This window comes from Physella acuta, unplaced genomic scaffold, assembly GCF_028476545.2.
Source record: "Physella acuta isolate Inbredline_101_S28 unplaced genomic scaffold, ASM2847654v3 ptg002106l, whole genome shotgun sequence".
Lineage (NCBI taxonomy): Eukaryota > Metazoa > Mollusca > Gastropoda > Physidae > Physella > Physella acuta.
The window spans coordinates 30,001-41,484 of record NW_026733607.1 but is presented as its reverse complement, the minus strand read 5'-3'; the positions used below and the strand labels follow the sequence as shown (position 1 = coordinate 41,484).

The 11,484-nt window shown below is 35.0% G+C and overlaps 1 protein-coding gene across 1 annotated transcript in view; it reads right to left on the bottom strand.

Moving 5' to 3' along the window:
* Window position 1: 1 nt before the first annotated feature.
* The window catches only part of LOC131932181 (uncharacterized), a 26,708-nt gene continuing 15,225 nt past the window's right edge, over window positions 2–11,484 (bottom strand). The window contains exons 2-6 of the mRNA XM_059289044.1: window positions 9,772–9,858; window positions 9,132–9,201; window positions 6,732–6,864; window positions 1,735–1,843; window positions 2–213 (exon numbers count right to left, since the gene is read on the bottom strand). Coding sequence (XP_059145027.1) covers window positions 103–213; window positions 1,735–1,843; window positions 6,732–6,864; window positions 9,132–9,201; window positions 9,772–9,858 — 510 coding nt within the window. The 3' untranslated portion in view covers window positions 2–102. The remainder of the gene's footprint in view (window positions 214–1,734; window positions 1,844–6,731; window positions 6,865–9,131; window positions 9,202–9,771; window positions 9,859–11,484) is intronic.

Genomic DNA, 11,484 nt, shown 5'->3' with positions numbered 1-11,484 from the left:
TGGAGTTTTAATGATTTATTATTATTTACATGAAACAAAAATACATTCATGCTTCTCCTTTTCAAAATAAAATGTTCCTTGACTTTTTGTTGCATTGCTGAGTTACTTTTGAGATTTATAAAAATGTGCAATCCCTTCTCTCATCTGTGATACTGTATGAAATGATGTTTGAATTGTAGCTGTGGTGCTCTGGATTTCTGCTAATAATGGTTCCTGCAAAGACAAAATATGAATTATGATATTACATGGATTTAAAACTGAAATATTTTAAAATCTAAAGTAGCAAATTAAAAAAAAAAAGCATTAATATTAAAAATAAATCCATTAACTAATTTTTTGAGTGCATTTATGAAGATAACTTTCAATCTAAAAGGGGTGTTGGAAAAAAGGCTGACTGGACCACAAGGCTGACAAAGATAAAAATCCTCATTTACAAAAAGAATAATAAAACATTAAAAAAAAAGTCAAAGAATTCAAGTCACATGCCATTGCCACATGTGATAAAGCAGAAGGACAATTGTGGCCATGCAAAAAGCCAGACACAAAAGACAAGTAGATGCAAACAACTGAAGTAGATTGATCGCAGGCCTTGACATTTCAACTATCAAAATAATAATTACATTCCTGTTTTTTACATCGCAGATTACTTTATACTAGTTTACAATACATTATTTACAGTCAGTGTATAGAAAATGCAAGTGAGGGTTTGTGTCAAATGTCTATCAATCAATTATGCATTATTAATAATTACACCTTTTATCCAATTGCTATGAAACTTTGGAAATTTGATGAGAATTTTCCTGGAGGTGTTCTTCAGAAATTGTTTGTTCAAATTCTGGAGAGGGATAGCCCCGGCGGTAGGGTGTGGTATGGTGCCTTGAGTTCCCAAGTGGCTGTCTTAGCACCTGTGATCTGTTAACTGGGTGTCCTACATAGGGGTTCAAGGAAACTACTTGATTCAACAGTCAAACTTGCAATGCCCCCGACACTCAGGTTGTCATTAAAGAGTGTTCTATCTCACTAACATATATATATATGGGGGGGGGGGCCTAAATAATTTTTTTGCGGGGTGGCTTTTTGTTTCTAGTTCCGCCACTGTTTCAATCTCTGAAGAAACTGATTTATATAAAAATTATAGTAGCTGTGTTCACCTGTTAGATCAATAGGTCAACCATTCTCAGTTATATCAGTAACAATTAAGTTTCTAACCACTGATATTGTGTATACTAATTGCTTTTACAATCATGCCAATCATTATCGATATTATACTGATAGGGGTCATCCATTTATGGCGTCCACACGCTGGGGGGGGGGGGAGGGGGGGGGGGGGGTTTCCGAAAACAAAACTGACTTTTGTGGATGCATTTGAACATATAAGGAAAAAAGTGGATTTTTGTGGATGGGGGGGGGGGGGGGGGGGGGGTTAAAAAATGTGGACGTCATAAATGGATGACCCCATACTAGTAGGCTATATTACAGTAAATTACTAATATTACTATATTATATCAGAAATCTCATCTGCTGTTGTGCCACCCAGAAACTTAATTGTTACTGATATAACTGAGAATGGTTAATGCAAATGCACTAGACATATATTAAAACTATAGATATATATATATTATGATGTACAATTTAAAAAAAATTAAACTAAGGAAAAAACAAACTTATACATTTCACAATCACAGAAAGAACACATGCAACTTTGAAAATTCAAAACATTTGAATAATACTAACCAACTCCGACATCACAAAATTATTGTTTGATATCCATGTTATATTGTCTGTATGTAGACTTAGTTCATTGAGACTCAAAACCAGCTGAATAAATACTTCATTAGCGAACCTGAAAAGAAGTTTAAACTAGAAAAGTACTATAATAAATAATCAGCATAGGCGGTATTTTATTTTGTCATGGGTGGTGGGAGAATAAAAAAAAATTCACTGTAGGCCTACAGCCTAAATGTACACATATAAATATATAGTAACTGACATTGCTAGAAGGGATTGACAAACGTTATCATGTATAGATGTATGTAGGTTATATATATAACAAGAAGTAAGACAGATTTATACACAAAAATATACATATAATTATAGTATGTGCATATAATGTTCTTTAACAAAACAGGTCTGTGCGGGTAGAGGATAGACTAAATGTGTTGCCCTGGTCCTATAGGTGGCAGTTGTGCAATTGGCTAACTAATTGGCTAACATAAAACAAAGTATAGTTACAGAATGAGATTGCAAAATCTGAAATTAGCCCAGTCTTCAGAAGAATGAGGGCTCCATATAGAAGAAGCATGATGCAATGCAGTTAACCTGCAGCCAAAGCTACAGAGACACCCCTTGTTCAACTGTGGAAAACCAAAATCAAAGCCCCAAACCACTGTCGCAAAAGAAACCTGTCCTCGTGGTAACATGGAATATCAAAATACTATGTGAATTAGGTGTGCACAGGCGGTGAAACAATGCAATAACATTATCTTATAGTGCTTGGCCTGGCACATGTAACCTTGCTATTGACTAAGGAAGCATCAAAAGCATGAAGGGATGGGAACCTGTGTCTGTTGCATTAGAGCTAGATTTGAATCCAGGATCCAAAATACCTCCATTATCATGAGCTACACACCAACAAACAAAGCAAAAGAGTAAGAGAAAGGCCGCTCTACAACTTGTTTGAAGCTGAACAGAAAGAATAAAAGATTTCAATTCAGTGGAACACACCTGGAAAATATTTAAGCAAGCCACTATCAAGCCTTTGAGAAGGTGGTGGGAAAAAAGCGCCCAGCAGGAAGCTCTGGATCAAACAAAATATAGCAGAAGAAGGAAGAAAGAAAGAGCCAAAAGAGCAAACTAAATTGAGCAAAACCACTACAGTAGAGGCAAGCAGCAGCCATTGAATAAAATGTGAGAAGGCCAAAGAGGTGAAATGAAAACTAAGAAATGACAAGGGAGTGTTTATAAACAAAGTGGCAGAGGAGGCAAAAAAAGCTTCAAGGAGATCTCAAGAAGCTATCTGCAACAACCAGAACTTTGAATGGGAGGAAACTGACAAACTAATAACGTCAATTGAAGAAAGTCAAAGACTTTAAGCACCTCAGCAGCTATTTATCAGCAAATGGCAGCAACATGAAAGAAATAGCCATCTGAATAGCAATGGCAGCACAGGCTTTCAACAGACTTGCTAAGATCTGGAAATCATCCACACTACAGCAGAGAACTAAAATAAGGATTTACAAGTACTCCATTATGCTGCTAAGGTTTTGAAAGAAGATCCCTTCAACATATTCTCAGGATAAAGTGGGACGCCAAATTCCTTAACAAGGAAGTATGAAGAAGGACAGGCTTAAACAACATTGTCTTAGAAGGACGAATGAGAAGATGGCGATAGCTGGGTCATGTCCTTCGCATGAACAAAAGAAGACCCAAGAAAATAGCACTAAAATGGACTCCACCTGGAAAGCGAAAGAGAGGAAAACCACTGGGAACATGGAGGAGACAGATGGAAGAAGAAGTGCAGGCTACTGGCAAGACCTAGCATGAACTGAAGTGGCGAAGATTTGTTGCTGCCCTATACTCTGCAGGGAGGGACTAGGGCTAAGAAAGAAACTCTTTTAGAGTTGTGCAACTCAAACACTACCACCTCGAGCACAACAAAAATTATGATTCAGAATTCAAATGTCAAGGCTGTTCTGTTACATGGATCCAAGGCTATTTACACTTTAGTAACCTAATTACTAGATCTAGTTCTTAATTAACTAGTCCAGAATCAGATACATATTTAAAATAAGACAGCGCAGAATCAAAATGGCCAGTGATAAAATGGCTTAGACTAAAGAGCCCTGTCAAATCAACCCTGACAAAAGGACCAGCTACAAATAAACCCCATCAATAAGGCTCCCAACAAACGGGTAAGGTCCCATAATTTTGGCTCACTACCCTGTTAATACAGTTCCAGTAGAGACAAGGTATCTCTGCCAAACAGCCTCATCTATTATGACCACTCATTTTTAAATTATTATATCTAGTACTAGCATACCCGTCCCCGCACGTTGCCGCGGGGATAGAAGAAAGTCTGATGAAATATATAAGAAGGGTTTCATCAATGTGTTACCAATTCTATATTCTTAGATGCATGACCTTGTTTTCTAAAAGTGAGTTATTTAAATGTAAACAATGCCTGCGCTTGGATCATAAATACACGGGTTTCCCTACCCTACCCCATAAAAACCTTGAGTGTACATTTAATCACTCATCGAAATAATGAGGTAGAACACACTTTGGTGACCACCCATGTGTCAGGGACATAGAGGGGTGCTCTCGGGAGCCCCTGATTACACTACCCTAAAACTAACATAGGCACCATAATGCTCACCGGAAAACCCAGAGCGCCAAATAGCATCCTGCAAAAATGATGCAGATTGCGTTATTCGCTAAAGTAACACAAATCAACAGGATTTTTTCTTGAACACGTAGAAAAAATTAATTATTTGACGTGTTTTAAACATCAGTGTGACAGATGCAATTTATAAGCATTACTAATGGTGTATTATTAGATGCTCGATCTAAATTTCTGATTGGATCGTCTAAAAATAGATGCTAACTGCATCATTGGCAAAGTGACAAAACTGTACAGAAGGATTTCCTCGCGTTACAAAGTTATTTTTTACGGAAATATTTTCATCATTTCGAGAACTGTAGGCTTCGGACTTGTTTTGATTTTTTATGGACAAAAGGAAACAACCCAGTTAATAATCTAACCTTGGTTAATTTTTCAAATTTTTTTTATTACAGGGCCCTTAGCGGCCCATTTGAGCCTTTCTGGGCCGAAACTAAAATTTTCTTAACAGCTGAATCGCACCCTACCAGGGCGCCTTCTGACACGCCTTATTCAATTTAGTGAGCGACTGTAAAGCCCTATCTTATCCATTGTCTACCGCACGGTTTAGAACGAACGCAGGTGCCATTGCGCTCACAGGAAAGCCCAGGGCTGCAAATCGAACCCTGCAGGGGCGCCAGGGGACGCACCTGGTTCGATATAGTCAACGATTGTTGTTGCCCATTGTGTCTTTAGTGTATAGCTTTTTTTTAAACGAACGTAGGTGCCATAGTGCTTGCAAGTGAGCCCGGGGTGCTTCGGGTCGTGCAATCTACGGGGCGCCAACGGTTGTGCCTGTTGAAGTTTTAACACTGAATATAGTAGTACCCCTTGCCCGCTATGCAGGATGCACGATTAACAGATGCCAAGTGCTAACATAGCTGCTCTAAAATTCTGGGCGCCAAATTGTGTATTGACAAAAATCGTACCCTCCTGGGTGCCGCCCATATCAAATTTTAATTATTTTCTTTACAGAAACCTTCTCTGGAATATTCTCATCGACTCCCCAATTTTTCATGGCACACGGGTGAATGGTGTCAAACCACATCGACTTTTTTACATACCGTATATAGAAAAACAGGTAGAAATTAAACATATAATATGATTATAGTCAAAGCTATATATATATATACTAGGCATGCTGCCCAGCTTCGCTTAGGCTTTCAAAAACATTGAGAATTTGAATGCTGAATTAATTCGCCCGAGGGTGGTCTACGACCTCAGGAGTTATGAAGAGGTTCCTGCGTGGACAAATTTGTTTCGATTTATAGCTCATATAAGGCGCCGGTCAGTCGAGGTCTGTTTTGACCCCCTCATCGTAGACCTTTAGGCCAACCGGCACCGGCCCCCGTGTTCTGTCGCCCCAAGGCAAGATCCTGCCAAATTTGAAGCACCTGCGGCACCGGGAAGTGCCCTGTCGGGCACCCGACATCTTTGCTTCATATATTATAGAGATTAGCAAATTGCACAAAGATTTCCAAAGTAGTTCCTTTCTTTATAGTCTAAAATAGGAGGATTCACATGTAAAAAACAAAATTAGGTTTGACTTGGTGTGTCTCGATTCGGCACCACCTGTGTGGTATCAAGTACACTATCATCTCAGCTAATTAGGTACCTTTAAAAGATGGAGAATAAAAGAAGTGTTTAAAAAAAATAACTTACGCGGATATGCCTATTTTTTCAAATTAATTTTTTTACCCAAAATTAGCCAGTTTCGTTGCTAATCAAACAAAGATTTCTATAAAATATTTAAGTCCTGAAAAAGTTTATTATAGAAATTTATTTTTCGAATAGATTCTACAGTGAGTCTAAATCTAGATCTAGAATAGATCTTAGCCACGTAGCGTAGATTTAGATCTAGTCTAGATCTAGAATCTCTAGATCTAGAATCCAAATAGATAAAATAATTTTTTTAAGTTTAGGCCGAGAAAAATCGTATACATTTTATAGCTTACATAGCTCTAAATCAAATTTGAATGAAATAGTTCATTTCTTTTTATTCTAAACACAGCAGATGACGTCATTAGTTAATGTATAAGCAATAGTGACGTCACAGTTTTACGCGTTCTTTTTCATATCTATTAATGCTTTTCCAATTGCATAAATAAAATTGTTTTTCTACATTCGAATACGCCTTTATTTTTTATTTTTCTTCTTTAAATAAAATTGTGGTTATACATTTAAAACATCTAACATATTATTTTCAACAAAAGTCCGTATAAAGTTCTCCATATATCGCTGCCGTTTCTGACTTGATGTCCGGCGAAAATATTTTGCGGACAGAGAGAGAGAAGTGCGCACATGGGGAATTATATATTAGGATATATATATATATAAAAAGATAAAAGATTACCTGTGGTAGGAGGCATTCATCTTGATAAAGTTATTGATAAATGGTTTTTGCAAACAATTTATTAAAGTTTCTATATTTTTTAAAACTGTATCCAAGTCAGAGCAAAGCTGCTTCACAACAATAAAATGTTTTTCTATAAGAATTGAAAAATTTGAAAAGTAATGTATAAAACTAAAGTTCTCATAAGTTATTATTAATAATTATATTGAAAAATAAGACACATGGTGGTAGTTATTTGATATGATAAATGTATAGCAACAGGCTTTTAAATGCACTGAAAATAAGAAAATAAAACTAATTTACTTTCTTTAATAAAAAGATTTTGTCAGTAAAAGATCTCAAGAAAGTAAATAGTTTTTATTTTCTCATTTCCAGTGCATTTAAAAATTTGTTGCTATAAAGGTTTTTTTTAATACTTGTTTTATTTTCTACTTTTTAGTGATTCGTACTTCATGAAGTCGACAGGACTAAAAATATTTGCTTTAAAACGTTATTACTAGCTTGACGATTATCTGCCGTGTGGAAAACAACTGTCCGTGACCACAATTTGCAGACAACAATAAGCTGAAGGATAGTTCTTAATCCTGCTACTTCCCTTTAGTTTCAAAGCACTTAAAAACTATATTAGCTGCCTCTAATAACCTTCACTAGATCAACCGGCTCTACATTGTAAACATTCTCCTGAACCACAGCACACAAGACTATTAAGGTGATCACGTCTAGCTAGTTATCGCCCCTTCTGTGATTGATTATAGTAATCGAGTGATTTAATTTTCTTATCTCCTATTAGTTTTGAAACTGTTTATTTAATTTTTAATGACTTATTAAACATGTAATTAATTTAAAAAATAGATAGACTTGTCATTGAAGTGGAATGTATCTTGAAAGTTTGAATGAAATTAAATAAGAGCTTGTAAAAATGTACAAAAGCCAGAGGTCAAGCAGACGAGTTAAATTAATTGCTAGCAGATGAGAACCAATGAAAAAGGAGATGCCAGATGACCGGTCATGTGTGACATTCAGCTGACCAAGCATCGGTAGTTAGCAGTTGGTCACTCGAGTGTGTAAGAGTTAAACATAGATAGTGCAGTTAGCAGTAGTTAGAGGTAACGCACTCTGTCAAAGATAACAGAGTTGATAGGTCAAACATATAGGAGAAAATCATATACATTATTTCCCACTGGAGAATTCTGTACAGTTTGAGTTAGCGTTAGGTTTAGGCGTCCATATTTCCATATAGATATTTAATTGGAAAAGTAATATATTTCCAAAACCCCAGCAATGCCGGGTATATGCTGCTTACTAAACACAGAAGTCCTGTCCTTTACGAATAGGTTTTTCACAGAGGCCAGTGCAGGGCCTGGCTGGGATGGCTAGCAGAATTTAAAAAATCAAAGAGTACATGCATTGCTTGCATCACATCTAATTTAACTAATTACAAGTTAATTGATAAAGGTTGTGCTCTTTCACATACATCAACAAAAGAACATAAAGAAAATATTATATAAATGCGCATTGTTAAACTGATCAATGTCAAATAATATTCTGCCTTAGATTCCTAGAAAAAAAGATACATTTTAATAACAATATAGGGATTAAAACTAATTAATTACATTTTGCTTGGGGAGGTAATTTAAAACGAAATTCAACTCATGCTAAATATTGCTATCTATCTATATATATAATTCTCTTCTGGGAGACGCTAGAAAACAAGCTGTGAACGCGCTCCCTACCACCCGCACCCCTACATGGTCTGGTGAGCTGTGGTTCACTCTAAATGTTTACAAACAGAGCTGGGTTTAGTGACGACTATTAAGGGCAGATAATTTAGTTTGAAACGATTTTAAACGTGGGGGGGGGGGGGGGGGGGTAACAAAGTGGAGTTTACTTTAACGGAGGGGGGGGGGGGGGGTTATAGTCCTTAACGAGCTACTTATAGTGTTTTAAAGAAATATTTTCAGTGGCAGCGTTGGTAGTGTCGAATTCACAAATTATGAATAACTGAAAAGTAGAAAAAACAACTATAGCGGCGTATGATATGCCGCGGGTCGGCTCGTTAATATTAATTTAAGTGTATATTTATTATGAACTACTCTAAATTTTTTCTATTCCTACCACATTGATTATTTTATTAAAGCATATTATTTAAAATAGATTAAGGTTAAGATTATTTATATTATTTCCTGAATAGTCTGTCCCGCTTGATCAGAGCATCGGCACCATGTGTACACCTTGAAAAATATGTATTTGTGTAGTATTATTATCTTCTTTTTTCCCCAAAATTAAATTGTTCTTTCAATGAAAGTGTCTTGTTGGTCATAAAAGTGATTTGTATTTACACTTTTGTCATAAAAATTGAGACTATAAACGCAATCAATAAACATTCTGAGAGTGACTCACCAGTTTGATTCAAATGAACAATGTCAAACAATTGTAATTCCTGATTATAATCTTCAATAGTTCCTCTAGTCTGAAAAAAAAATCTACTTTGGCATAAAGTTGTTTAAGTATACAAACCAGTAAATAAAAATGGTAACTGAAGTAGGGTTATACAGTTATTTTTTACTTAACGCATAATAAGTGTGTCCCCTAAGTCCACTTAGCTCTTATGATGATGCGCTTTGACTCAACGACAGTGGGCCTTCTATTTTCAATAAAGTTCTTAGTTTTTACTAGCAATGTATTTTAAAACTGAACTTGAGTCTGGTGCTTTTTTAAACAAATGTTGGCACCACAGTGCTTATGGGGGAGTCAGGGTGCATTCTGTCACATGAATGCCAGGGCACTGGACTACTCCCTTAGTGCAATTAGACTGTTGATAACAGGTGATAAAACAGCAGCTGGGGAACTCAGGGCACAAACTTCACACTACTCCTGGGGCTCACACCTCTGAATTAAAATAAAAATGTTTATGGCAGAAACCTTCCCTGAAGTGTACTCAACAATCTCCTAAAGTTTCATCCAGACTGGATGAATGGTGTAGCAATGCATAAAAGACACACTTTCATTTTAATGTTTAAAAAAATTAAGTTATTTTTACCTTAACCAAACGTTTATTTTTCAAGCTTATCTCTTTCTGTAGTTTGACAAATTTTGATGTACTACTATCCTCAACAGCATGATCAACCTAAAAAAGAAATTATTCTATCTTAAAAGCATAACTTACTTTTTGATTTAAATTAAACAAAGTAGTGAAGTTTGGGAAAATGTAAAAAAAAAAGTTTTAAGTTTTAGAACTGAAATTTGATATATATATATATATATATATATATAAATATAAGCGGCTAGGTAGTGTGTCAGTCCTTCCGTCATCGCTATAGATTTTGGAACCATAAAAGTAAACATCGCACCATGCAGTACTTTACAGTGCATTGCATTTGCAGTGTCTTATTATTCATTATAGAGTAGGGTTTGTTTATATAACGACATAAAGTTATTTTATAGTTGCCACTGTTTTTACTCTTTTGCATAAAGTAAAGAAAATATTAAATACACGCACATTGCTGTAACATATTAAAAGGATCAATGTCAAATATCATTTTCGTTTATATTACTAGAAAAGGTAGAAACATTTTCATAACAGTAGGTCGAAAAACTAATTAATTCAACTTTTTTTTTGGTAATTTTTGCAAGGGAGGTAATTTAAAAATAAATTTAACTCATCAATAATTGAAGTAATTTTTATTTTTTATTACTACGGCATTGATTATTATATGTTAAGGTTCATAATTAAAATAGAAAAATGTTAAGATTATGTATATTATTTTCTAAATAGTATTAGTCTATGATTTCTCAAAATCACTATTTTTTGTTTTTGTTTCTCTGTGTTATTAAAACAGATGGTGAAATTAGACTTTTATTTTTAGAGTATGCTGGAAAGGCTCTCTCTGGGCGCGGACATATGGGAAAACGGGTTTTTAATATTCAACTCACTCTCAATAATTCAAGTTAATTTTTTTTATTACTACCCCATTGATTATTATATGTTAAGGTTCATAAGTAAAATAGAAAAATGTTATGATTATTTATATTATTTTCTAATTAGTCTATGATCTCTCAAAATCACTATTTTTTGTTTTTGTTTTTCGATGTTAACAGATGGTGAAAGTTTAGAATTATAATATAGAGAATGCTGGAAAGGCTCTCTCTGGGCACGTACACCTGGGAAAGTGTGTTTTTCTGTGGTGATTCTAATGTTGTGGCTGTGTTGTCGTTGTGTTTTTCTTTGTTTTGTTCTGTTCCCAAGTTGGTACATTTAAAAAAGATTTACCGTGGCGGAGCACATGTATGCAGCTAGTATATATATATTTATACAGATATATATATATATATATATACTTATACATATATACTTATACATATACACTTATACATATACACATACACTTATACATATACACATACACTTATACATATACACATACACTTATACACATACACACATACACATCGATGGTCTCGGTCGCAAAACTCAAAAAAATTCGATTTGCTTTTTTTTACATAAATCAAAAGCCAATATGATTCCCCATAAGGCCTGAAAATATTAGAGAAATCTGTAGAATGATTATTGAGATATAATCATTTGAACAAACCGCCTATTATTTCTAGCGCTAAAAATCTCGGCGCAAAACGAATATCGCTATAATTGTCAGTACATTTTTGATCCGTAACGCAGTCGCACGCCGCAATCACACAATTTTACAGCACAGCAGTCACAATACTTAAAGGTAAGGATATTTGATTAACTATGTTC